This window comes from Crocuta crocuta, unplaced genomic scaffold (genome assembly GCF_008692635.1).
Source record: "Crocuta crocuta isolate KB4526 unplaced genomic scaffold, BGI_CrCroc_1.0 scaffold462, whole genome shotgun sequence".
Lineage (NCBI taxonomy): Eukaryota > Metazoa > Chordata > Mammalia > Carnivora > Hyaenidae > Crocuta > Crocuta crocuta.
The window spans coordinates 1,101,053-1,128,819 of NW_027527437.1; the positions used below are offsets into that span (position 1 = coordinate 1,101,053).

The 27,767-nt window shown below is 37.1% G+C and overlaps 1 protein-coding gene, 2 long non-coding RNA genes and 1 other non-coding gene across 5 annotated transcripts; 3 read left to right on the forward strand and 1 right to left on the reverse strand.

Moving 5' to 3' along the window:
- The first annotated feature begins 639 nt into the window (after positions 1–639).
- On the forward strand, positions 640–4,900 carry RGS1 (regulator of G protein signaling 1). 2 transcript variants are annotated; one of them, XM_077759957.1, is made up of 5 exons: positions 640–843; positions 1,213–1,293; positions 1,711–1,775; positions 3,133–3,296; positions 4,062–4,900. In XM_077759957.1, the coding sequence occupies exons 1-5, from the start codon at positions 707–709 to the stop codon at positions 4,245–4,247; spliced, it is 633 nt and encodes a 210-aa protein (XP_077616083.1). In that variant the 5' UTR covers positions 640–706; the 3' UTR covers positions 4,248–4,900. The 2 variants fall into 2 exon arrangements, with proteins under 2 accessions (XP_077616083.1, XP_077616090.1); XM_077759964.1 differs by having other exon boundaries at positions 1,714–1,775.
- Positions 4,901–7,393: 2,493 nt separating this feature from the next.
- LOC144228259 (uncharacterized) lies at positions 7,394–11,835 on the forward strand. The gene is made up of 3 exons (XR_013334152.1): positions 7,394–7,600; positions 9,344–9,663; positions 11,722–11,835. It is a non-coding gene; the product is annotated as an uncharacterized LOC144228259 (long non-coding RNA).
- A 6,413-nt stretch (positions 11,836–18,248) lies between these two features.
- Positions 18,249–18,355, reverse strand: LOC144228340 (U6 spliceosomal RNA). Its single transcript, XR_013334167.1, has one exon. It is a non-coding gene; the product is annotated as a U6 spliceosomal RNA (small nuclear RNA).
- A 6,964-nt stretch (positions 18,356–25,319) lies between these two features.
- Positions 25,320–27,426, forward strand: LOC144228265 (uncharacterized). Its single transcript, XR_013334153.1, has 3 exons — positions 25,320–25,410; positions 26,119–26,205; positions 27,206–27,426. It is a non-coding gene; the product is annotated as an uncharacterized LOC144228265 (long non-coding RNA).
- The last annotated feature ends 341 nt before the right edge of the window (positions 27,427–27,767 follow it).

Sequence of the window (27,767 nt, forward strand, 5' to 3'; positions counted from 1 at the left end):
CCTAAAGTCATCCTGTATATCACCAATAGAATGTCTAGCACACACCTTAGAAAATACTAACACGAAAATTTCTTGTCATGGAAGTGAGAGATGGAAGTTGTGGGAAGAATTTAAGATAACCTCTCATAACTTTCCTTCCTACCTATATGTTCATATATATGAATATATCACACACAAGCAATCAAATAAAAAGTATTTTATTTTACAATGCTTTCTGAAAGTAAAAAGAACTTTTTCAAATATTGTGATCAGATGAATTTTATAGTCAAGGACTAGTCAAAGCATTGAGGGGATACGTCTCTAATACTGAATTCCTATGTGATACAATAAATACACCAAATGAAATGTTTTGTTGAAATATGCCATTTTTATGAAGAAACAAGCATCCCCTAGAACCAAAGATTGATGCAACTAATACTTTAGACATGTGGCATATACGTGTGTGCCTCTGTAGGTTTAACTGTGTTTCTTTTTAATCAAGTGACCTATTCTCATTTGGTTAAGTTTCAACCACAAGACATCACTGTATGCTTCTTTTTTTTTTTTTCAAGATACACGTCATAACACATCAAGAAAGAGGGAACTTCCAGTGTCTGTGGTAACATCACTTGATAAACAGACTCATTTGAACAGCAAGAGCCTGTTTGCCTTTCCCTATATATAGCAGCAGAGACGTTGAGCAGCAGATATTTGCCGAGTGAGGACTATGAGAGCAGCAACCATCTCCACACCAAGGTTAAACAAAATGCCAGGGATGTTCTTCTCTGCTAATCCAAAGGAATTGAAAGAAACTGACCATTCACTTGTAGACGACAAAACTCAGAAAAAGAAGCCAAAGACTTTGTAAGTTCATTCTGTGTGTCACTTTGTGGATTTTGACTTAGATTATCTTTAATGGCAGAAGGATTGAGAATGAATGGAAGAAAATATAAGCAGTTAGCTTAACTAGATCAGAGAAATTAGCTGTTGTATACATATGTGTAAGTATATTCGGCTGTATTTAAAAAATAAATCCTGATAGGCCATTAAATTATATGGAAATTTCTGCAGACTTTGGCTCATAAAAATTAGCTCAATCTTAATATAGCAAAATGTTATAACAACTGTTCTTATTATTGTCTTGTTCCTTGAGAAGTTTATTTCATGCTTCTTTTACAAATAATATGTATTCTACTAAGGAAATATGAATATTCACGTTTGTGTCTTTTGTAGTGGAATGGATATGAAAGCATACCTGAGATCCATGATCCCACATCTGGAATCTGGAATGAAACCTTCTAAGTCCAAAGACATGTATGTACACTAATATGCTGACTATATTTTTAAGAGAAGCCTATGCATTAGCTAGTTCTATATTCTAGCAAGTGATTAGTGTTGCACATATTAGATTTCATTTCTTTTAAGTAACCAGCCAAATAAGAGTAGACTACATTAGTACCAATGTAAACTAAATGCCAACATGTATATACATAATTTGCAATTTATTACACTGTTGGAATATATTTATTTGGATTTCTTCACATTTTATTAGCAGTTATTTTCCATTACTATAGGAATTCTAAGGGAAGTCTGGTTTTCTTACAGACAAATTTTTTTTAAACATGGAACGAGAATCTTAGTTTGTGGAGTTACCAAAATGTAGCAGCCATTCTGATTTTATTTGTGATTACACAAAAAATGTTCACTAATTTATATAAATTTTGTCTCCAGCAGACTCTCTGTCAATGAAGTAATGCAGTGGGCTCAATCTCTGGAAAAACTACTTGCAAACCAAAGTAAGTACGATTAACTACTAAATGTTTTTGGGTTTAGCTCAATACACTAATACATTGAATGACTACAATAAAATATAGTATTCTGGATAGAATAGTGTATGAAAAGCTGTATTATAGTTTTTCGGTAGACACTAATAGCTTCAGCATATCATGCCTCATTGTAGAGTAATGACCTGGCACTCAGGTCTGCCACTGTTCTTCAGATAAATTTGCCAAGACAACTAGGTATTCCCATGGGTCATTATAGGAGCAAAATTTAAAATTATGCTGAGGTTCTGAAGTTTCAAGTTTTTAAAAGTAAACCAAACATCTCCACATGTGAACTGCCATTCTGAAAGCTACCTATAGAATGTACTTTTGTGACTGTGATAATTCATTCAATTAATTATCTATTGTATTATCCATACTTTCATTAACTTACATATTTAGCTCACTTTTAAGTGGCAGGCATTTTAGAAGCACCAAGAAGTCAAAAACAAGGACACAGTGCTTTGTTGCCTAGAAGGAAGTTGAGACATACAATATATAATCGCCTTATATATAACATGATATATGATAACACAGATATGATTAAAAACCATTTTTAAACAGAGTCTTGGTGGGAGTTTCTGATAAGACAAGGTAAAGAATGAAATCAGCTTGCCTTTCCCTAATCCCAGGCCTTAGAGTTCTCTTGGGATTAAGAGTTTGCTCAGAGGTATGGATGAGCAGAGTGGTCTCTACCTAAAGGATGATCTTAATCCTCTTCTCCCCACAAACACTCTTTAGAATCCTTGCTTGGGGGCCAAGTTGTTTAATATCATTCATCCATCTAATTATCTTAGTTTACAATCCAACCAAATGAATAAATGGCAGAGAGATGGCCCATTTAAAAGCCTCAGTAATACCAGCAAATATAATCAGTACATCAGTACATTTTCTAACCAATAAGAATTGGATGGGGAAATTATATTTGTTAATAATGAACATGATGTTAATGAATTTTGTCAATGTTTGCTTCCCTAAAATTCTCTAGTCTGCCTAGTAGTTAATATTTATAAGAAAAGAGATTGTTTTGTAATCACAAGAGCAGAATTTTAACTTAATTAACAGATGGAAGCAAAGCACAGTTCTGTAGATGACTAAGCAGCTATGTGACTGTGGACAGGTTTGTCTGGCCCCAGATAAACTATAAATGAAAGGAACTCTGAGACCTTCCCATCTCTATAAATTATGACACAGCTATTTCAGCATTAGCTATCTCTTACCTTTGTGCATAGATAATGCAATAGTATTTTTCTTGCAAATCTCTTCTTTAAGATATTCATTTACTGGCTCAATTAATTTAATTATCTTACCCCTCACTCTTTCTTTTTAGTTGGTCAAAATGTCTTTGGAAGTTTCCTAAAGTCTGAGTTCAGCGAGGAGAACATTGAGTTCTGGCTGGCTTGTGAAGACTATAAAAAAACGGAGTCTGATCTTTTGCATTGCAAAGCAGAGAAAATATATAAAGCATTTGTGCATTCAGATGCTGCTAAACAAGTGAGTATTATCTTCATTACCACCAGTCTATGTTTAAGGAACTTAGATGCAGAAATACAATTCCACATACACAGCAAGATTACATCTTTTTTAAGTATCATAATTTTACTATTAAATACTTAGGTATGTTCATATAGTTCAGTGCAATAATAATCTACTTTTCTATATTTACGGTATATTTGAAGACAGTAAGATGAAAAGATTGATTTTGCAAAATTAGCTAATGTGATAGGTGGGTAGGGGAGGGGGGTAAAAGTACCAGTATTATTAGCTAGAATTGCATATCAGAATGTCCTTCATGAGATAGCTCGTCTTACATTAGGATAAAATACAAATTAGCGTAATATGTACAACTGCAGCAGCAGAAATATTTTCATTTAGTAGTAGTACCAACCTTCCCATGAAATATTCTTGGTTCAAGCAAAAAATAGCTACACAAAGTGTCCTCTCCTATACATTTTAAGTATATCACTTTTTTGATGCATGTATCACCTTGTGTGGATATTTAAAATTTTCATGCCTGCCTCTTTTTCATTTCCCAACTAAACTATGAGCTAACTTGGAACAAAGAACTTTTTTGTGATATTTCCTACCTCTTTCACATCCAGTATAAGGCTGGTTTAGAATAGGCATTTAAGAGATACCTGAACTGATTCAAATGAGGGCTCAACGCCATTGTCTTGAGGTGCTTCAACAAACATAGTTACATCATAAAATGTGCAATAAATTGGAAGCATATATTAACCAACAAGTTTTTGTTTTTAGATCAATATCGACTTTCACACTCGAGAATCCACAGCCAAGAAGATTAAAACACCAACCCCAACGTGTTTTGATGAAGCCCAAAAAATTATATATACTCTTATGGAAAAGGACTCCTATCCCAGATTTCTCAAATCAAATATTTACTTAAATCTTCTGAATGAACTTCAGGCTAATAGTCTAAAGTGATCAGTTCCTAGCCAGAGAGAACTGAAGATGGTGTCAAGGACAGAAGAAATGTGCCAGTTAATGGCTCCTTGGGTGAACCACCTGGCCCTTCTGAGTGACTCCACAGGCCCAGAGGAAAAACAAATGATTCAACATGGATTAACATGGAAGTTATCCAGGCTCAGGGTTGAAGAAACATGAGCAAGATGAAACCCAAGAGACAGTAAAAGGAAGGAGACACTGTGGTACTGTTGTAAAAAACAGTGGACATATCAGAAAAATCCCTCAGAACTGAGAAGGCCGGGGAACTCCAGTTGCACAGAAACTGTGAATAAAGGTTTTGAAACTGATTAAAACATGCTATCAGCTTCGAGGTCAGCTGATATTTATGCTACATATTATTACATAGAGATTTATTGAGCTGCTGACATGCCTTTGACTTGGATGACTATTTGGAAAATATGTGTTTGAAACCACCATTGCTAATATTGATGCAAAAAGAGTTTTTGATGTTGTTTTATTTTTTTGGTTTGTTTTGACTTGAACGAGATGAAGAAGAGAACAATGTACTTAACTTAAGCTGTTGCTCCTAACACTGGGAAGTCAGAATTTATTTGTAAATTATCACAGTGTCAGTAATAAGTGAGTTTTGTATTAAAAATATATAGAAGCAATTTCTGTTTACACTTCTTTGCCATTTTTTAAAAACTGGCATTTATTCCTCAGATTTAACAAAAATTCCATCAAGGAAAGGTCTTCTACTTTCTATCATCTCTTCAACATCTAAAACTATCATACAATTAATCCTATATGTATATATTATATGTATGTATCGGACAAAATTCATTCATTTTCTCTTTGTTGTCACAATGCCTAAAAATCAAACAAACATGTTCTCATATAGTCAAGATTCAAATAGATGAGAAATTGAAGAAGAACATATATATATACATATACATATATGTTTATTTATTTATTTTGAAAAACTGAGAAATTGTTTGAGAGAGGGGCATAGAAAGAAGAGAGAGCCAGAATCCCAAGCAGGCTCCGCACAAGAATCCTAAGGGGGGCTTGATGTGGGCCTCAAACATGCAAACCACAAGATCATGACGTGAGCAAAGTCAGATGCTTAACCAATTGAGTCACCCAGGTGCCCTGAAGAAGCCTTTTAAAAGGGGATAGAATAGTTATTTCAATAAGTAACTTCACTAACAGTTGAAATTTTATTATAATTGAAAGTTTATAAACTCAATCCTATGAAAGCTGAGACTCAGATTAAATCATTAGTTCTCAAATTTAGCTATCAAAATTACTTAGGATGTTAAAAAACAAAATTACTTAGGATGTTAAAGAACAACAACAACAACAACAACAAAAAACACTTTTTTCAGGCCTTATCTCAAATTGACTGAATCAGAATCTCCAAGGGAGAGGGCATGAAAATCTGTATTTTAGAAAGAAAATCCAAGGTGATTCAAAGGATAATTCAGGGTTGGGAACCCTGGGATTAAAGGGCAATCACACTCCCAGGGATTGCACAGAAATCTCAAACTATACAATTTATGCTCTTTCTGCAATGTGACACTGCCCCCCACTGACCAGAATACATTTTCTAAATCACTCAAGTCCATAGTCTTCTGAAGTGTCAAGAAAGTATGAAAATGAGACTACTCTATAGAGATCACCTACAGAGAGCAGAAAAATAATCAAGATGATGCATATACCAGTATATAGCTGTATCTTCCCACGTACCTGTGTTTCATATCTTATTGGATAATCAGCCATTCACACACCACAGTGAAATACAATGGGTATTTTCAACATAGGCTTGTCCAGTCATCAGGCCCACAGCATAGGTATGGGGCAATGTACAAATACCATTTTAAAAGTATTAGTATTACTCTTGTGTTTCCATGGGATAGAATCCAAATTGGCTCCATCTTAAGCTTTATTCCATGGTTTAGCAGGTCACATTGTAAGTGAAGCTTAGGAAGAGAGTTCAGGTTTATAACAATAGTAATAATCAAGTATTTCTCTCCCTTACTCATTCCATCACCAAGTTCTGTCAATCTTCCTTCTACCATCAGAGTGAGGAGGTGGCATATCACTTGCTCTTTCTCTATCATCACTGCTTTAGTATAGGCTCTCATTGCTAACTTATGTGTCTTGTTTTCCCTCTGCCAACCTCTTCTCTTCAATCTGTCCTCTGAATAGTCACAATCACCCCTTCTGAAACACAGATTTGACCATATCATTTCTCTTAACATATAAAATAAGTTCAAATTTCTCTTTCTGGATTTGAAATCACTCTCAGTTAGACTTTGATGGTATAATTCCCATTGGTCCTCTCTCGTTACTTTCTTACCATCATGTCATACTGGATGGTCTTTTCTTGAATGAGCCCTGGCCTTCACTATCTCCAGGCTTTTGGCTAATCCCTACTATCCATAGAAAATGCCTATCCCTTCCTCCTCTCAGTTTCCAAAATCCAGCCAATTATTCAAGACCCAGATAGAATAACTTTTCCGTGAAGGTTTTCTAAAACCTTCCACCACTATTGTAGTTATTTTCACTGTGTAATGGATATGAACTAACAGAGTCCATATAAACACAAGACACTCTGCTTCTATTTCCAGTACTACTGTCACATTAAATAGTCCAGACCTTTCAGACTGTGAGGCATGGTAAGTGCAACTGTCCAATATACACACTGGTAATAAAATAAATGCTTCTGGTCTTTGTCTTGTTAAGATGCCATATTAAACAGCCAAGCAGTTTTTGGCCAGATGGTCAAAATAAACATCTAAGACACCTTCTCATTTTCAAAGAAAACCAAATAAAAACAAACAAAAAAACCCCCCCCAAAAACCTCCTCATGACAGCAAGATTAAAAAATATTTGACAGGATAATTTTCTTACATTGGCATTTTTATTATGGTATGACTTTTTTTTATAAGAGCATTCACAGTACGTGATTAGCTCTCATGACATCTACTATTTATTTTTATTTTGTTTTATTTTTCTTATTTATTTTTGAGGGGGGGGAAGGGCAGAGAAAGGAGGACAGAGGATCCAAAGTGGGCTCTGCACTGACAAGAGTGAGCTCATAAGGGTATAGAACTCATGAACCATGAGATCATGACCTGAGCTGAAGTTGGACACTCAACCAACTGAGCCACCCAGGCACACCAAACTATTTAACGAAATCAAATCCAAAGGCTCAATCTGAGTCCCAGCTCACGATTTGTGTTCTATTGTCATGCTAAAGCAGTAGGAGTCAACAATATGTATGGTTTAAAACTCATTAATTAAATACTCGGCAATAAGAAAGAATGAAATCATGCCATTTGCAGCAACATGGATGGAACTGGAAGGTATTATGCTACATGAAATAAGTCGGTCAGAGAAAGACAGATATCATGTTTTCACTCATATGTGGAACTTAAGAAACTTAACAGAACACCAAGGGGGAAGGGTAGGGGGGAAAATTAGGTACAAACAGAGAGGGAAGCAAACCATAAGAAACTCTTAAATACAGAGAACAAACTGAGGGTTAAGGTGGGGTTGGGGGAGAGGGGGAAATGGGTGGTGGGCATTTAGGAGGGCACTAGCTGGGATGAGCACTGGGTGTTATATGTAAGCGATGAACCACGGGAATCTACCCCCAAATACCGAGAGCACACTGTACACACCGTATGTTAGCCAACTGACAATAAATTATATTAAAAAATAAAAAGTAAAAATAAAAAATAAAACTCATTAATTTAAAAAATAAAAACAAATGTACTTTTCTCAGATTTATTTTATATTATTTCTAATATATGTATCATAGAAAACTAGGGATTTAAGAAGATAGCAATGAGGAGGACATATACCCCATGATATCTAATAATTTTTTCATTTTTCTCTTCTTAAGTCAAAAATGTAAGACTTCTAAAATGTTCCTTAATTCCAAGTTTTCTTAACAAAAGTAGATATTCAAATAACAATACATTAGAAATTATATTTGTTCACCCAAGAAAAGTATTTGCTATTGTCTTATATTTAATATGCATTTTTACTTGTTATAATGTTAACTGGCTGATTTTTCTCCATTTTTTCCCACAAGGAAGAGGGAATGCAGGTGGATCCTGGAGAATAAACAGAACCTAACCAGGGGAGAAGGAGAGTGGGAACACTTGAGTGCAGAGAACAGTCTGTGAGAAAGTCAGGAAATCAGAGGAAAAAAAGAAAAAAACTTTAGTAACAGTGACTTATTTAGTGTGCCTGGAATATATGGGGGGAAAGAAAAAATAAGAGGGAAAACTAACAAGGTAGTTTAGGGCAGATTCTAAGAAGAGATATAGTCCACTCCAAAGAATGTACATTTTCTCTTTTATGTGGTAGGTAACCACTGAAACTTCAAACAAAAAAGCAAAAGACATACCTATTTTTGAGTGTCTACTGCCATCCAGACACTGTGCTAGACACACATAACTTGCTAAGTCGACACTTAAGCACTTTGAGATAAGCACTCTTAACCTAATTTTTTTGCTCAACAAATATAGAAACAAAAAAGTGAAAAAATTGTCTAAGGATACATAACTAGTTAGTAGCCGACCCAAGATTTGAAGACTTTTCATTAGCTCATGCTTCTTTCTGAATGTGACATCATTACTTTGTTTTTAAAATTTAATCCTAGATTTAGTGTGGAAGGCACTTCCAAAGGAAGCCATTACTGAGGAAGGAAAGCTAAATGCAAGCTAGTATTTTTAGTCCCACAGGAAAGATCCAAGTCTGAACTAGGGAACTAGGGCAGCAATCAAAGCATTGGGAAGGAGGGAGTGAATAGATAAACCTGATTAGCAATATGCTGTGATAAATAAGAGAAAGCAATATAAGATCCCTCTGGGTTGTTTAGCCCAGGCCCTCAAAATTATGGCAAATTCTTTTCTGGGTGCATTTTAAATATATCCTCCCTGAGGCCCTTCAGTTACAAATGTGCATTAAACAACTTGGATATCAAAGATGGGAGCACTGACGGAAGATTGGGGCATATGATTTTAAGAAGTTCCACATGCAAAATAAATTATGTAGTACTTTCAGTAGATAACAGCTTATTCTTAATTAACCTGCAGACGAAGCATTCCACGTTTTCCCTCAAAGCTCACTTTCCTCTTGGACAAAACAGAGGCTTGCAAGTCTTTATTCAGACTGAGAACAAAAACCAAGAACCAAGAGACTCAACACATTTGCAGCAAGCAATTGCTCTAAGGTTGAGAGCACCTTCCAAAGACAGGAGACAAAACCAAAGTCTAGGATTCAGGCCAAGAGACAGGCAAAAGAGAAGCCGCCACAGGGATCAGGAACACTAGACAACACAGAGGATTGTGATGAAATCAAAGCTGGGACAGGAATTCTGCCTCCTTATATGGAAGGCCTGGCCATTAAATTGACGGTAAGTTTACGTGACTGGTGGAATGTTCTAGTGTTTGCTTCTTGGCAACAGAGATAAACAAGAGGCCTGGAGGCCTGCAGTTAGCTGGTCACTCTCTTAGCACATTCTTTATTTCAATCATTCTTACCTTAACTCTTCAAAATACGTAAAGTTATTTTTACTCTTTATTCTGGATAGAGAAAAAGAAAAACAGGAATTTTGTGGGTTTCAGATATTCTCTTATCTCCCCCAAACTCTCTGTTGCTATTCTAGTCAAACATGGTGAAAAACTCAGTGGTTTTGGTTTAAATCAGTAAAATCTGCATGTTTTCCATTCATCTTAACTTTTATACTCTATGTTAAAACCCTCAGGTTGAATCAGTTCTAAAAACAGATTGCATTCCTAGTGTACTGCTGCTTTTCTTAAATCTGTCTGTTAATTTGGTATTTACAAATGATCCACTGTAAACAAGTAATAGGTAGAACATGTTCCCATATGAAGAATTGAGTAAGATACTTCCTACAATGTTTCTTTGGTCACAATTATGGCTAGAATGTTTATAATTTATACTATCTATGGGGGTAGTTAAAAGTGTCAAAATTGAGGGGGAGAAGCACAAAAAATGCCTCACTCGGAGGTTTTTAAATTCAGAAATCTAGAAATCTAGGCTCAACTATAAACTTCTAGAAAAGAGTCTAGATTATTGCTTCAATATATTCACCAACAAATGACGCTTGCTATGTGCCATAAACCGTCTGAGGTGATAGGGAAACAGAGATGGATAAGACAGAGCCCTCCATTACTGAGAGGCTCACAGCGCTCTTGGAAAGAAAGCAAAAAAAGCACTATAGTGAAATAGACTAAGCATTATAAGAAAGATATACAGAAGGGACTATTTTTAAGTTTATTTATTTACTTTGAAAGAGAGAGAGAGCAAGTTGGAGAGGGACAGAGAGAAGGAGAGAGAGAATCCAAAGCAGACTCCATCCACACTGACAGCGCAGAGCTCAGTGCAGGACTTGAACTCACAAATCACAAGATCATGATCTGAGCTAAAAATCCAGAGTCAGACGCTTAGCCAACTGAGCCACACAGGCTCCCCACAGAAAGACTATTAAGATCGTATGATGGTGCGGGGCGCCTGGGTGGCTTAGTCGGTTGAGCGTCCGACTTTCGCTCGGGTCATGATCTCGCGGTTCGTGGGTTCGAGCCCCGCGCCGGGCTCTGTGTTGACTGCCAGCTCAGAGCCTGGAGCCTGTTTCAGTCTGTGACTCCCTCTCTCTGACCCTCCCCTGCTCACGCTGTCTCTCTCTCTCTCCTAGAAATAAATAAAACATTAAAAAAAAAAAAAAAGATCGTATGATGGTGAACCTCCCTTGTGGCTCTCTCCAGGTCCCTGATGAAAAGTCAAAGGGGACTGACTGGTGGTTCTTTCTCCCCCTAATGGAAGAAGTTGTATGGTGTCAACTTTCTAAAAGGTCATCAGGTGCTAGCAACACCTTACGCAAATCCCCAGAGCATCACTACATCAAGTTTATCTCCGTTACCAAGTTCTAATTCAGTTGGGTAATTTCTACTTTCTATTGTCACTAATTCAGCTGGGGGCTTATGTACTCCCTTCCAAAGTTCCTAATGAAAAGGGAGCAGTGAGGGCAAACTACATCTACCTCTCCTTAGGATGCTGCAAAGCTAAGAAATCACAGATATCATGCTGCTTCTCCATCTTGCTCCTGTGGTATCTACGGCATTTACACCAGCTCAACAGATATGAGCAAAGTAGTATGAGAACTCAGAGAAAGGAGTAGTCATTTTATCCTGGAGGAAAAGTGTGACTCTGGAGAAATGATGGTTGTACAACACAAATGTGTATTAAATTCAAAGTAACCCAAATATCTTTCAGAACTACTATATCACTGAGCTCTGTAACTCACAAATAAATGTAAATTCTGGCATTATTGGGTGCCAAATTAGAATAAGCCTGTCCTCCTAATTACTACTATTAATCAGTTACATCAATATCGTTTCAGTTTAGCTCTCATTGTCCAAAAATAATGATTTATTTTTCTCTTTCATTTTAGGAGGTTGTGATAGAGACTGCCTATGTGCCTGTCCATCTTAGGCCCTCTCCTTGGGCTATGTAGGAAGACTACATTTCTCAGGCCCTCTGACAATGAGTGGCAAATATAGAACCTTCTTCGAATGTTTCCATATAGTTAATATTTGACTAGGTATTTACATCTCAGTAGTATTTTTACTTGAAGTTGGTATTTTACCTTGAATTACTACTTGATATTTCACCTTACATTATTAGGGTCACAAAATTGAGTTCTGTTCCAGCACTGGCAATAAAACACACTGGTTATCTCTCTCTTCTCCTATACACTGCTAGAGGCAAAGGACTCTGACATTGCAAAGCTACATGCAGGAGTTATCAGACCCAGAATAGTCATGCAACCCACACCAGCATTTGTATCAGTAGAAAAAAAATCCTCTGAAATTTGGGGATTATTTTTTAGAATAACTAGGGAGTTATATACACACACACACATATATACATATATATACATATATAAAGTTTTCTTCAAAACACTATATATAGAACATTATATATAGTGTTTTCTTCATAAAGAAACAATTCCTTATTTCATCTCTAAAGATATTTAGAGACGACATCCTGGAAAAAAACCAGGGCAATTTCTTTGTCACAGCTCAATATTATTTAGTTCCCACATTAGGCAGAGGCTATCTCTCTGACCTTATGATTTTCTTTGAGATAGAGCTGCCTGGAACAGAGGATGTAAGCCATGGATGAGAACAATATGTGAAAAGCATATTTCAGATGTAACTTAGAATAGAAAATGCCAAAAACAACACAGAAAGGGAGGTGAGGGCTAGGAAGCAGGAAAAGAATAAGTGATGGAAAATTTTACAGCTGATAAAAACCTAACTGAAAGTTGGCCATGCAACATGTATTTTCCACTCACTCACTTTGACTCAGTTTAGGGCTACATATCATATTGATAAAAGTACTTTGCAGATCTAAACCAATCACCAAGTCAAAATTCCAAGAATATGTGATGTAGGGTCCTGGAAATCATGTGTGTGGTTAAACTGGGGTTCAGACAAGGAGTATGAATTCAGTGCATCCAGGAATACTAGAGGATGAACTCACCACGGCCAATGTTCCAGACAGACCAAAGACCTGCCTATGAAATAATTCATCCTAAAAGAAGGGAGTTTCATGATGTACAACTTTGGCCTAAAAACAGTGGGACAGAGTTGGAGGAAATGGACTACTTTAAGTATGGCAGGAGGCTGATGCTCATATCTCCCTTTGATGCAAACCCAAAATCTGAGGTAAAGGAGAGACCAATTAAAGAGGGATAAACACTAAAAAGACAAATTCCCTGAACATTCTGTAAATCTTTGAGAACACATAAGATGGGGTATCAGTCAAGCGATGGTGATGCACTCTCCCCATAGGATTAGTGCCCTGACAGGACAGCACATACTGGATTAAAAAGCAGACCACTCCAAATTCTAGAAAGGACACCTACTAGAAGAGCGTGTTATGCTCTAGTAGATATCATCCCCATCATGAGCAGACACTCATGTCAGCCTAATCACTTATGTAGGTGTGGGATCTTGAAAGGATCTCTTGAAGGGGAATAATGTCCTTCTTTCACACTTAGGTTCTGATTGTTTGAGAAATACCATAAAAGATTAAGGTGGAGGCCAAGATATACTGATGTAGCTAGGTCAAAGAACAGAGAATTGGGAGATTCAAATGGGTCTGCTAATTCAACCTCAGATTTAGACCAACTTGCTGCTCTGTTGCAGGCAGTGTCAGACAGAGGCACAGTCTCTATATATTGGATGGCCAATGTGGGGAACAAACAGCCAGGTGTCTTTTCTCAATTAGGACAAGTGTGAAGAGTCAGCCCAGATCAGAGCTCCTGGCTGTGACTGGGCCTAATAGTATTGGAGTGTCTGCTCATTAGGAATTGGATTCTATGAGACTACCAAACCATAAAATAAGGTTGGCCCACAGAAATCCACTGAGAGATGGAAATGGTAAATGCAGGGCTAAACATGACCAGGTCTTATCTGTGCCCCATGGCAGGTTAGGCTCCCTTATGACCAATGATGGAGAATGAAAAGCACTAAGTTTGTGTTGGGATAGTATGTAGGTGCAGGCTAAAGATGAACTGCTAATAAAATATAGTTCTGCTAAGGGGTGGACTTAAAATAGAGAAGTGAGGGAAAATCTCCTTAGTGGCACATTTTGTGACAATGCACCTGGTCATCTACTTAATATGGAAAGAAAAGTGACCTGAGGTTAGACTTATAGACTGTGGGGAATGCCTTGGCTAGTGGATTAGGACCTAGAAAAACAATGATTAAAAAATTGAGAATAAGATGGGTAGCTTGGGTGGCTCACTTGAGTGAGCATCTTACTCTTGATTTTGGCTCAGGTCACAATCTCATGGTTCTTGAATTTGAGCTTTGCATTGAGCTCCACACTGACAGCACAGAGCTTGCTTGGGTCCTCTCTCTCCCTCTCTCTCTGCCCCTCTCCTGCTTATGCTCTCTCTCTCTCTCTCTCTCTCAAAATAAATAAATAAACTTAAAAAAAAAAAGAAAATTGGGAATAAGAAGGTCTAGGGGAGATGCATATGGGTTGACCTACCAGAGTGTTCAAAAGCGAAGGTCTTTGTACCACATGGTAACACTCAGCAGAGATCATTGCCCACACAAAAAGCATAACAACCAAAAAGATAGAATAACTACCAGTTGACCTCAGCCAGCCTGTCATCAGCCAGTCCATGAACAGAATAGCAATGGTGGCAGAGATGGATATGCATTGGCCCAACAAAATGGACTCCTACTCATGAAGGCTGATCTAACTACTGTCCTTGCCAAAGCCCAATCATCAAGAAAAAGAGAACCAATACTGAGCAAATGACATGGTACCCTATCTCAAAGGCCAACCAACCATTTTATGGCAACTTGATTATATTGGACTCCTTTCACCTTGAAAGAAGTAATCATCTTTACTTTAATCAACATATATCAACTGGGGTATAGGTTTACCTTTTCTGCCAGGGAGGGCCTTAGCCAGCCCCACTCTAAGAGGGCTTGTAATTTTTGATTCACCAGGATCCTGTATCACATCAAACCAAGGGACTTACTTCACAGCAAAGGTGATATAGCTTTGGGCACATGGTTATGGGATCCAGGGGTCATATCACATGCCATAATATCCACATGCTGCCAGTTTGATGGAGGAATGGAATGGTCTTGTAATGGCACAGTTGAAGCACCATCCTGAGATGACATCCTTTAAAGAAGATGCATCATATTCTAGAATAAAGAATACACTCTTAATTAATGACCATTGTATGGTGCCATACCCACAATATGTGGAATATGTGGGTCTGGGAACCAAAGGGTCAGAATATGAGCATCCCCATTTGCTATCACTCTCATTGACTTTGCTCCAGAAGATGAATGCTTCCATCAAGGTCAAAACCAGAGTTCTATTAAATTTGAAATTATAGACACCTATTGTTTTCCTTGAGCTCCTTATACCAAGAGTCCACCAACCAGAGAAAGGAGTCATCATGCCAACAGAGGTAATTGATCTTGATTATTAAGAAAAAGTAGGGCTGCTGTTACCAAAGAAAATAAGGAAGAATATTTTGAGCACGCAAATGTTCCCATGAGGCATCTCATGACACCTGAAACAGTACAAGGATGAGTGTAGCATCCAGGCCTGTGATGGGCATGGTAACCAGGGAATCAGAACACTGAACAATGAGAATCTTGATCACTCCAACACATAAGCCAAAACACCAGCAGAAGTGTTGCCCGAGGGTGAGAGGAATCTAGAATGGGTAAGAGAAGAGAAAAATAATGAAGATCAGCTGTGATCTCCAGACCAAATGTAGTGATGGTTTTGGTGGAGTACTTCATTCCATTGACTTTTCTCCAACAAATTTTCCCCAGGAAAATTCCCCTATAGCAGCTGTTTATGGATACAGTTGAACACACTATATGAAGCAAATATATTTGGGTGGTGCCAGGGTGGACTGTAATAGATACTATAGGGCACAACCCATCTTCAAAACCAAAGTGCTGTCTCTCCTAACAGCTAAGTTCAAGCTACTAACAGCTTACTGATGAGTTTCTTTCCAGAAATTTTCCTTTTCTAAGAAAGCTGCTTCACCAGGTTTACATCTCCTCTTTGGGAGCAGCCTGGAGCCAATGACTAGTCAATGCAGGGTCCAAAAATTTGGCCTCTTTGCTTAAACTATGTCAACTATGAAGGGCTATTCCACCTCCAAAACTCTTGCTAGGATCATCTGAGACCTCTGATGCAGCTATATTATATATTTGTTTAAACCTTGTCTTCCATCTTCTTCCAAAAAAAAAAAAAAGAATTGTATCAGGTTATAAAATTAGCATATTATATAACAGAATAAATCACAATGAAATAAGGCAAAACTAAAGGATATATTGTTCATTGTTCACAACAAAATTTATTTATTAAGGTTATTCTTCAGGTAAGGTACTGGTGTGAGTGCTATGGTCAACCAGGCACATATTATGCTATCAGTAGGATTACAGTTTGATTCAGCAGATGGTATGTGCATAAGCAAAATAGGAAGATGTAAACCTGCCACAGGATTCTAACTGTAACATATATCATTTCTTTGATTCCAAACCACCACTATGATGTAGAAAGAGCTGTTACTATTCTTATTTTATAGATAGTAAATAAAAATTCAGCAAAGTAGAGTGATTTAACCAACTAGGGGTAGATTTACTTTTTGAGTACAATTTTTTTCTTTTACAGCATTATGATAAATGTTTGTTTGGATGATGGTATCATCCCAATCGATTATGCATTTTCTCAGTAATCATCAAAAAGCCTCTTAGGGCTATCAATTTTGTATCATTTAAGCATTTTTGAGAATTTGTTTCATCTTACTTGGTATCCTGCATTATTTTTTAAAATATTTTAAAAATATTCAATGTCTCTGGGTTACACTAAATACTATCTGCTAACTGAATCTTTCAAACTTTATAACATTAGAATGACAACTTGGTCATTTGCTGACTCACTCCCTAAGTATTTCCACTATTATGAAATTGCTAATTCATGGGAGGATGTTTGCTTAATAGTAATCAACTGTAAAAATAAAGAATGCAGAATTCTATTTTCAAAAGATTAGATTATAAGTGTAGGCTTTTGACAAAGAACCCTGCAGTAGCCAGTGAATCATCAAATGGAGAAGGCTCACTTGACTTCCCAAGAGAAGGAAAATGAGTAGAAAAGAAGGAAAGAAAGAAATAGCTGGAGTATTGCTTGTTCTGGATTTGAACTAAGGAGAGACATAATAGGTGTTGATTTGAGATGAGGAGAGTTACTAGAGAGAATAGCTGACCAGTGGGTCCAGTATTGACAGGAAAATGAGACTACTTCGCTTGAATTGTTGAGGCACTCACTTGGAAACAAGCGAAGGATCAGGGCTGAAGATTCAATGCAAAGAGACAAAAAGAGAGAGAGAGGCAGAAAGAGACAGAGACAGAGAGAGAGGAAAAGATGTTAAAACTACTGCTGAGCAGGACAGAGAACTGGGTCAGGATTGTGGGAAACACTAGAAAGGGGACAGGTGATGAGTTTTGTGAAGTTCTATATCCCACCCAGGAGCCATCTTGAGATATAAAGTTGTAGACACAGTGCAATTCAAGTTTCCTTCTAACTTACTGGTCAGGGCTTCATGGCAAAGTTTGTCAAATTCTAGAACTGCCTTATCTTAAAGCTGATGGGAAGCTTCTGACTCTTAAGCCAGCAGTAGAGAAAGGCAAAGAGGATAGGAACTGAAGCAAGTGAATCAAGGAAGGAAGGAAAGTGGAGACCAAGAAGGGAAGAAAAGAGTAAAGCCCAATAATCCCCCATGGCATCATGAATGGTCTGACACATATTGACAAAATAAACCTGTGAACAAAACAGCACAAAAAGATGATTGTTTTCTTTTTCTCTACTTTTTGTTATCTCTCTGAGTGCCTAGGCCACCCAAACTTTATTAACCACTTTTTAGGGGAAGGGGGGGGTGCATGTTTAAATTAATTTTATTTTTTAATTTCATTTTATTAATCAACTCGACATATTTGTATTTACCACAAAAAAATCTTGAATTTCAACTACAATAATAAGAAAAGCTCAAAATGGATTCTTGACCTTTTCTTTCAAAGAACTCAATGTATAAACTCTAATTTTTTTAAGTTTATTTATTTATTTTGAAAGAGAAAGAGAGAGAGAGCAGGAGAGGGAAAGAGAGAGAGAGAGAAAGAAAATTCTAAGCAGGCTCTGTACTGTCAGCTCAGAGCCCAACATGGGGCTCAGACTCATAAAACCTGAATCATGACCTGAGCTGAAATCAAGAGTTTGACACTCAACCAACTGAGCCACCCAGGTGCCCCTGTAATCTAATCTTTATATAAGAATTTATTAATGTATACCCTAAGCAAGGCAATTTACTAAGCATATTAAAATATAAGACATAAAGCAAATGTTTCTTTTTTTTTTTTTTTTACAAAAAATATGGAATGCTTCACGAATTTGCGTGTCATCCTTGTGCAGGGGCCATGCTAATCTTCTCTGTATCGTTCCAATTTTGGTATATGTGCTGCCGAAGCGAGCACAAAGCAAATGTTTCTTGAATCAAGATGTATCTTAGACAAGGTAAATTCTACCTATGGCGGAAAAGAAAAATGTCAGTGACTTAACATAATAAAGGTTTATTTCAGTTTCTTCCTCTTATAGAAGTTCTTAGGTAGTTCCAGAAACTACCTGTCTGTCATGCTCAACATATGCTTACATAGTCATCTTAACCATCAATATCTAGCTGGCAGATGAAGAAAGAAAACGTATGATGACCACAGAGATTTTCATGGATGGAGCCTAAAAGTGATATGCTCATTTTAGTGCACATTCTATTGGCCAGAACTCTAGTCACATGACCTCAGAAATCCTGAAGGGAACCTAGGAAATGTGGTCCTGGCTAGACAGCCACTTCCCAGCAATAAATTTACACTATAAAGGTGAAACATGAATATATAGCAGACAGCCAACTCTTTCTACCTCAGGACACTTAAAAGTGCAGGAGACATGAGTGATTCATAACCATTGTTTCAATGTAGGATATTTCTTATGTCAAAATGTTGAAGAGGCCTTTCTATATTTAAAAAATGGACTTTAGGCCACTATTTGTAGTAACTATAGCTAATAGTAGCAATTGTCTGGTTGACTCACTTTTCCCAATCCTTTCCTTATAAAAGTCCATTTGCATTTGCAACATATTCCAAATGGTCCATCAGCTAGTCTTCTAACTACCTGGAAATTTTATTTCAGTCGAAAAAGATAATAAAACATCTTATTAATAAACCTTATCATTTCTTACCATGTGCTTTTATTGCCTTAATAAACTTTATCAATGTGCCAACTTCAATATTAGTCCCAGAATATTGCATTAGGAGATTTAGGTATATCCTAAATTCATACAGAATAACTTCATTCTCTGAGGCAGCTGGGTGACTTGGTCAGTTAAGCATCTGACTCTCATTTTTAGCTTATGTCATGATCTGATAGTCATGAGACTGTGCCTGTGTTGGGCTCCAAGCTGGGCATGGAGCATGCTTAAGATTCTCTCTCCCCTTCTCCCTCTATCCCTCCCCTGCTCAAAAGGGACTGTGAGTGGAGGCGGGGTGTTTCACTGATACCAACAGCTATAAGGCAGTGGGTGGGCCACCTCCACACTTTACTCCATTTCCTGTCAACTAGAACTTAGACGCATACCCACCCAGCTTTAACTATAGAGATGATTACAATGTCTCAGAGAAGGGCAGAGCTACCCTTGTCAGTTGGGTACCCATATGACTTTGGGAAGTAGTAGTTATCTACCTGCCCTATGACTTGATGGAGATATTTCCACTTGCCTTTGGAGTCTCTTTGTTATAACCTTTCATCTTGGTAACACAGTAATATATTTATTATCATGGTATTTACATTTTAGGTAAACAATATTTAACTCCTTTGACCATGGGGTGGCTAACGTTCCAGAGCTGGCTTATCACCCTTGAAAATGGTTGCCTTCAAGCATCTACCACAGTGATAGGGACAAGTTTTATCTTTTTTTGAGATGTGCATAATGATGTGAAAAGGCTAAGAAGCTATTAACTTAGATTTTTCTGAACGTGCCCCCAAAACTCTTAAGCTTCTCCTCTAAAATGACTCTCCATTTTTATCTTTATATTCATACTTCATCCACCATACTCAGTGATACACATGTGGCTTCGTGCCAGACACTGTATATTAAAACAAACAAAAATACTAGCTGAAAGCTATTTCCCCTTTTTGTCCTCATCCTTGCTTTGATTTTTCCTTTTCTGTTTTAGCCATAAGCAACGGGCAAATTTTCAGTGAAATTGGAAACTAAAAGATCCTCCATCACTCATTTCCCTTTCCAACAAACTTTGTGGAACTACACAAAGCGAGATTTTTGTGACTCCTTCTATGGTCAGGATTCAGGCCCTTCCTTTTACATTCTTCCTCCTTATGGTTCAGTGCCTTTCTATTGCCTGTGGTTTCTGTTTCTATCCCTGAGTATTTATTCATCAAGTTTCTGAGGTGGGATGGTGTGATATTTCCACTAGGTTCTCTTTCAAACATGAATCTTCTTGGCCTGAATTACTTTACTTTTCCATTTATAAGAATAAACCCATGTCCCAGGCTCTAGAACATAGTTACAACAGAAAAAAATTTCCAATTACAGCAGTTTGAATTTATTCCAGGAAAATGCCTGAGTAAAATAACTACTCATGCCCCAAAAGTGAAATCCATGCTTTTAAATGTATCATAAAAGAAACATCACTGACAAAATGGGACATCTTCCTTTAATACCCCGGGGTCCCAATCAGGAGAATATTTGCAAAAATCTCTAAGGGCTCCTGACCATCCAGAAAGATCATTACTCAGTCAACAAGGACCTACTAAATGTCTATTCCACTCAGTAGAGTCTGGGAGAAAGTCATGAGATGAGAAACCAATGTAAGAGGGCTTTTTGTCTAGCAAAGTACTCTCTCATCTGCTCTATGGAAGGGGAAAAAAAACCCACACTACTTATCCCATTGTCTGGAATCATAGAATCTCAGATCTAGTGTTGTCTAATTTACTCTTCCTATTGGTAGATTTCAAGGCCCCAGTGCAAAAAGATCAAGTGGTTTATCCATGGAGACCATGGAAGCCTATATAATAAAGTTACAAAGTTAAAAACCCACAAGTAAATAGTGCACTAAAGTCTCTCTCAGATCTGACAGTTTTATAAACTGTCCCATGCTGAGTCCCTCACTAAAGCTGGTACATACAATTGTAACTTGATAATATTTTAGTAATGTTTCAATAATATAATACCCCAGTAATACTTCAGTAATACAATGCCAGGCTGCGCTTTGTTTTTTATTAAATGCATTAGAATAGAGAAGTTTACCCTGTACAGAATTACAATTCAGTAACAGATCTGTGGCTTACAAATCTTCTCAAGGTGAAACTGAAATTGCCAATAACACTATATGAATATTTTGCTGAACAATAACTCGTGGAGCCTCTGTTGTGTCCAGCCAGTGACTCCTTGGCATACCAGCATCAGGTAAGTTATCTTAACCTGATTCCACATAATAACCACTAATAGCCTGCTCACTGATCCACCATTTACATACTCCCAATTATCGCATACTCTGTTAGTGCGATTTTGGTAAGCTATGATCCTCAAAGCTGGAAAATAGCAAAATTCCACTAGATGCTTCTGCGAAAATTGCTGCTACCAATTTGAGTGTGTTATGGTAGACAATAAATTAAGAAAACTTTCCCTACCTTCATCTTTATTCTGCCTTTCTACCATTTCTCAACTTTCTCTACACCAGCCCTATACCTAATAGGCTCCTTGATTCATTAGAAAAGCATTTTCCATTGTCCCACTATTTAATTGTCTATCTCCAGAGCATATAACAATTATATTTTTCAAAGTGACTTGCACCACTCGTGCCCAAACGTTGTCAGTGAAAGTTGTCCAGACCCTCTTTGGTGACCCCTCTGTATACACAATACAAGCTTATCATAGCACTGAAACCATGTTTAATGGTATAATTTATTTCAATGACAATCATTGGACTGTAATGTCTTTGAAGTCAAAATACCTAATTTACTTTTGCATCTCCATTCCCTGTTATTCCTGATAAGTATGCATGTTTGCTAAGTTAATGAAAATATCATTAAATCTATCAATAGCCTCAAACAACAGTGTTGAGTATTATACTCTGTGTAAGGAATATAGGAGTTAGGAGGAAAAACACGAAACACTCCCTAAGGATAGCTGAAACAGAAGTGAAATGGAAAGACCTTTCCCTTTAGTCAAGAACTTTCTCCTTTGATTCAGGAGCAGCTTTCCATAGAACAGAAAATGTTGCCTTCTTTATCTAGACAGTGTATGCTTTCTGAGTGAAAGTCTTTTTTTAGGTCACATTATTGCCATCACTTGCAATAAATATGTGCCCTTTTCACTAGGCAGCCTTTGTGTTTAGTATCTCATTGTTCTTTATGATAATTATAGGATATCTGATTTTAAAAATCTGTATTTCCCGGGGTGCCTGGGTGGCTCAGTCGGTTAAGCATTCGACTTTGGCTCAGGTCATGATCTCGCCATTTGTGGGTTCAGGCCCTGCATCAGGCTCTGTGCTGACAGCTAGCTCAGAGCCTGGAGCCTGCTTCAGATTCTGTGTCTCCCTCTCTCTCTGACCCTCCCCTGCTCATGCTGTCTCTCTCTCTCAGAAATAAAGAAAACCTTTAAAAATTTTTAAAAAGTCTGTATTTCCCTTAGGATAGATTAGAATCTAAGGGTACAGGTGTCAGGATGAATATAGGTAGGGAAAGATGTTTCCTGTAAGAAAAGAGAAGAAGTTGCTATAATGGCTCCTTAAAGGAAGTGGTGGCTATAAATGCAGAAGAGCGAAGCAGGAGAAAGGAAAGAGAAGGACCAGAAACAGACAGGGCCAGAGAGGAGGTGGTGAGGCAACAGGGCATATTGGATATCTATTGTTTAATTTGAGGTTGACTTGTTATAATGCAAACCCCTTCATTTTACCCAATTTCCCAGACACAAATACACACTTTTCATTTATTTTGTTCCTCAGTAATATATGCTTACTTACCTAGTAAGTGGCATATGTGAATGAAGAAATTTTTTGTTGTTGCAACTAATAAAGTAAGGAATAATGTGAGTTCGTCTGTGTTGAGATGCTGAAGAATAAGCAAAGCCTATCATTTAAAGAAATGGACCTGGAAACTATGAAATTTAAGCTCTCCAACTCCTTTTTACCCTCAGAATTGATGGAAAAAATGGTATAGTTTTTGGATTACACAGGCTATGAAATTCAAGTTTCAAGGACATATTTTACTAAGAATTGGAAGAAGAAAGAAATCCCCAAATCAAGGGTGATTTGCACGTGGTTTCTGAGAATGAACTCTTTAATGTAAAACTACTAAAAGACGGTTTCACGGAAACACATAGATTGATGCATAGAAATATTACTAAACTAGATTGGGAACTAGTCTTGACTTTAGAGAATGGACCTGTACCCATCTTCACATTGAAAGGTAATTAAAAAACGTGTCTAAGAAAAGTTGAAGAGGTTTTTGACTGATTTACAGGAAACTTTCAGGTGATGAGCTATGGATATTAGACTCACTCCTTTAGCAACAAAAAGATGGGTTTGCTTTGGTGAATGATTGTGAAGTGCTGGAAGAAGTGGAAATGAAATCTTAACAAAGACGGAGTGTTTCTAAGTGTATATTTTGAAGTACAGAGTTCCTGGAAGTGTTTGCCATGATACTCCTTGGAAGGACACGATTTTTTACTTGTTTGTTGGAATCAAAGCATAACTCTTGATCTCTCAGAACTGTATGGTTCCCCTTAGCAATTTCAGATCTCCAAAACTTAATCGATAGGTTTAATACAACAATCCACAAAAAGAATCCTTTGCTGTTTGCAAAAAATGAAAAAACTTGTTTATTCTATTATTTTGGCAATTTTCTTCATATTATCAATAGTGATTTTGAGGATTAGTTCTGTGTGCCAACTTGGTTCCATGAAGTACCCCATTAATCCAATACTAGGCTGGGTGTTGCTGTGGAAGATATTTTGTAGATGTGATTTACGTCTATAATCAGTTGATCTTAAGTAAAGGAGATTATCCTTAAAAATGTGAGTGGTCTTCCATCAGGTCCAAAGGGCTTAAGAGCAAAATCAGTTTCCCTGAGAGAAAAGAAATTCTGCCTCAATGCTGCACCTTTAGTTTTAAGCCTTTTAAGTCTACTGGCCTGCCTCACAGATTCAGACTTGGCCACACCAACAATCACAGGAGCCAATTCCTATATAAATTTAAATATGACAAATAAATAAAATATAAGTAAAAAGATATATTTCAAAGACTTACATACATCCTGCTGGTTCTGTTTCTACATAGAACTCTAACTAATATAGTAGACAAATAGATTAAACCATGGTACTGGCAGCAGGATTGCCCAATACTGATAAGAATAGATATGAGAGAGATGGTTAACCTAGCAAAAAATGTAATTGCTGAATTTTTTAGATAGTAGATACATAGGAATATCTTCCTGAACTTAGAAATTAGATAAAAAGCCAATTAAAAAAAAAGTCAAGCAATATGAAAGGTTGTTCAGGATAATTTGATTATTGCCCAGTCTACATTTCAAGATTGAAAGGAGCAATGATTATCTTGAAGGAAAATATGCTACTTCATTTAGCACTAAAATACATGTCTTATCCTCCTTTCCCTAAATCATAATCTTCTAGAAGGAAAAGGAACATTCCTCAGAATGCCTTGTTCATGACAGGTACACAATAAATGGTTACTGAATAAATTAGCATCTCGGATGTTCATCATTCAACACATATTGAATATGTTCCAACACTGTGCTAAGTGTGGGGGCTGCAGTGGTAAAAACACACAGTCATTCCCTCATGAAAGCAAGTCATGGTTTACCTGACCTAGGGGTTGACAAAGGTGTTCAGAGATACAGTGGAGAAAAAGAGATTACACGATTTATGTCAAACTCAGAAAGTTAGCAGGTTTTTTTCCAGAACATTTTGTTGGCTTCTTAACTATTACATATTTAAACCATTCTGTGGAGACAATCTGGAGGTTCAGGGCATCAGTGGAGTTGTCAGAAAGACCCAAGCCTATATCCTGGCATCACTACTACCTACATCACTGTAGTCAAGTTGCCTAACATCTCTGAACTTCAGGATGCCCAACTATAAAATGGGAATAATATCTAACAGACAGGGTTTGTGTTTGGGGGTGGGTGGGGAGGATGAAGTAGTGTCAGTAAAGCTTGCAGCTCAGCACTAGCTTGTGGAAAGTCAGCAATAAATGGTAACTAGTTTTCATATACTTTATACGTTAAAGCTGCTATCTCCAGGGTGACAAGCTCCCTAAGCAAAGTAACCACTGCACTAAATAGAACTTCCTCATATTTGTCCAAGCATGCATCCATTAGGCTCAGAGGATCTTCCCTTCTTTCAGGATGACTGAGGCTGTGCTCAAATCAGTCATTTATCCAAGAGGAAGTCCCCAACATGTGATGGTAGGCTGTAAAGAGGAATTTCCATAAAGAAGAGGTATTTACTTTTTAAATAATTATATATATATAACTTATAAATATAAATAAATATACATAGACTATATATATATATACATGTATATATATTCATGAGAATCACAGGCTATTAGACCTAGAAGTATTGGAGACCATCCAAATCTCCCTTTATAAAAGCTCAGAAAAGCAAAATAACTTCTCCAAGGACACCAATTAGTGTCCAAGTGAGGACAACTTATGAGTTCGAAAATATGATCTATTACCTATAATTTATCTCCATACTTTAGAATTATTATTTTTCAAAGGGATAAATGCTATTTCCCAAAAAATCCTAAGACCTACACTATCCCTGCAAAAATTAAAAAGACCACGTTTTTTTCTCTAACATGAATCAAAATGTTTTAATTAAGAGTCTCTGGTCACTACATGGGAATTATGAATGGATGGCAAGATTGTCTGTTATTCCCATGTGCCTGGCACTATATTAAGTACTTTGTGTGATTTCTCATTTAATCCTCACCTACAACTGGTTAAGATACATACCTTTATTTTCAAAATTATACAGATGGATTAACTCAGGCTCAGCGAAGTTACATTTGTACAAGTTCACATTGCTACAAAGTAGGAAGGCAAGATTTGAAACTATTCAGCCTAACTCCAGAGTTACAGAAATATGAGAGATTCTTGGCACTAAACTTGCCAAATCCTGCCCTTTCATCTTATTTTTCAGTGTTCAGTCTTCTCTGCTCAATCCATGCTATAATATGCTGAGTGCTTGACCTGATTGTCTAGCTGATGGATTAAAGATTACAGTCATGTAAGTCAGAAGAAATCAGCTCAGGGCTTTGTGTTACTGTAGCTAAGGAGTGGAATGGATAGACTGAACCATTTGCTTCTGCAGGTGATGACACAGGACTGCAGCTCCCTTGGGGTGTGAACAGGATGGCCCAATAGAGGGCTTGGTGTCCTGTGGACCTCAATAATATAAAAATCTTCCTGGACAGCTTTCCAAATCGCTAAGAAAATTACATTACCCAAATATCTCTAAAGGCCAACTGCCTTTAACAATTCTCTTTGCTAATCTCATATTCTACATTCAAGCAGAAAATCATCAAAGTTACAGCAAAGTCTATCGATGTCCCCTGCAGCAGCAGACAAAGAGAGTCGGGTAGAGTAGCTCTCTTACATACAGGTCACATAACTGCAATGATAAGTGACACTTTTATAGATCCATTTATTTGACAAAGAGTATGGAAATTGAATTGAATTGAAATCAGAATTGTGGGCCTACCTCACATTACAACCTAGGGCTTGTCACTACCCCATATGAACTTCAATACCTTTTATATAATGGAACTGATTTCATTTGCTTTTGTTTATTTAATGTGTTTAGTATGCCCATCAAATAAGAATGTTTTGGACATGGATGTGGAAAATGTTACACAAAAATCTGATAATGTCATTAGTAACTAGTAGTATTTGGAAGGATTTTTATGCCTTATTTATCATATGTAGCTTATTGAGGTAGAGGTATATCAGTCCTACACTAAGGGAATGATACAAATCACAGAGGATCTGGCTGTCATCAATTTTAAAGGAAATCTCTCTTGTCCAGAATAGGTGACAGATTCCAAATAACATCACTGAGAGGAACTCTTAGGGATGATGCATCCAAACCCACCTAGGGAAACAAAGTCTTAGGAGAGATGGAGGGACTTGCTCAAACCCACCCAGTTTCAGTCCAATGCTCTCCTAATGTTGTTTTATTCTCTTCTTCATTTTGATTATTACAATCTAATTTTCTTTTAATCTAAAAGGGAGAAATTTGCATGACTGATCCAATGGCTTTTAATGATCAGGCTGCATTTGCTGAAAACTTCACGGAATAAGTCAGATGAAAAGAAAATGACTCAGGGCAGCTCTGGGACATGGGCTGGCAACCATCACGCCAAGATGACAGCCACTTGTCACTAATGTAATAACCACAAGCAGTATGACTCTTCTCCCTCTTTCTGTGGTTAGTGCAGAGGTGGCAAAGCACCAGCCCTTGGGAAACTCCTGGGAAATAAAAAGGAGACTAAATGAGGCATATTTTCGTCCAAGTTTATTTAAAATGCAAGGATGGTGATTGGATTTGAAAAGTATTAGCCACCACTCTCTCCTTCTCAAACACTCTATTTTACTTTCACCCACTCAAAATTTTTTTATGAATAAGACCATTTAGTCACCCAACAAAAGGAAGTAACCAAGGACTGGTGGTTGCTTATATTATTTCACGTGTTAAAAAGCCGTAAGCCTTCAATAGATCTACAAATGCCAATTGAAATTTTTAGGTATTTAACAGAGGTATTAACCTCTGTCAATGCTGTCTGTGTTTGT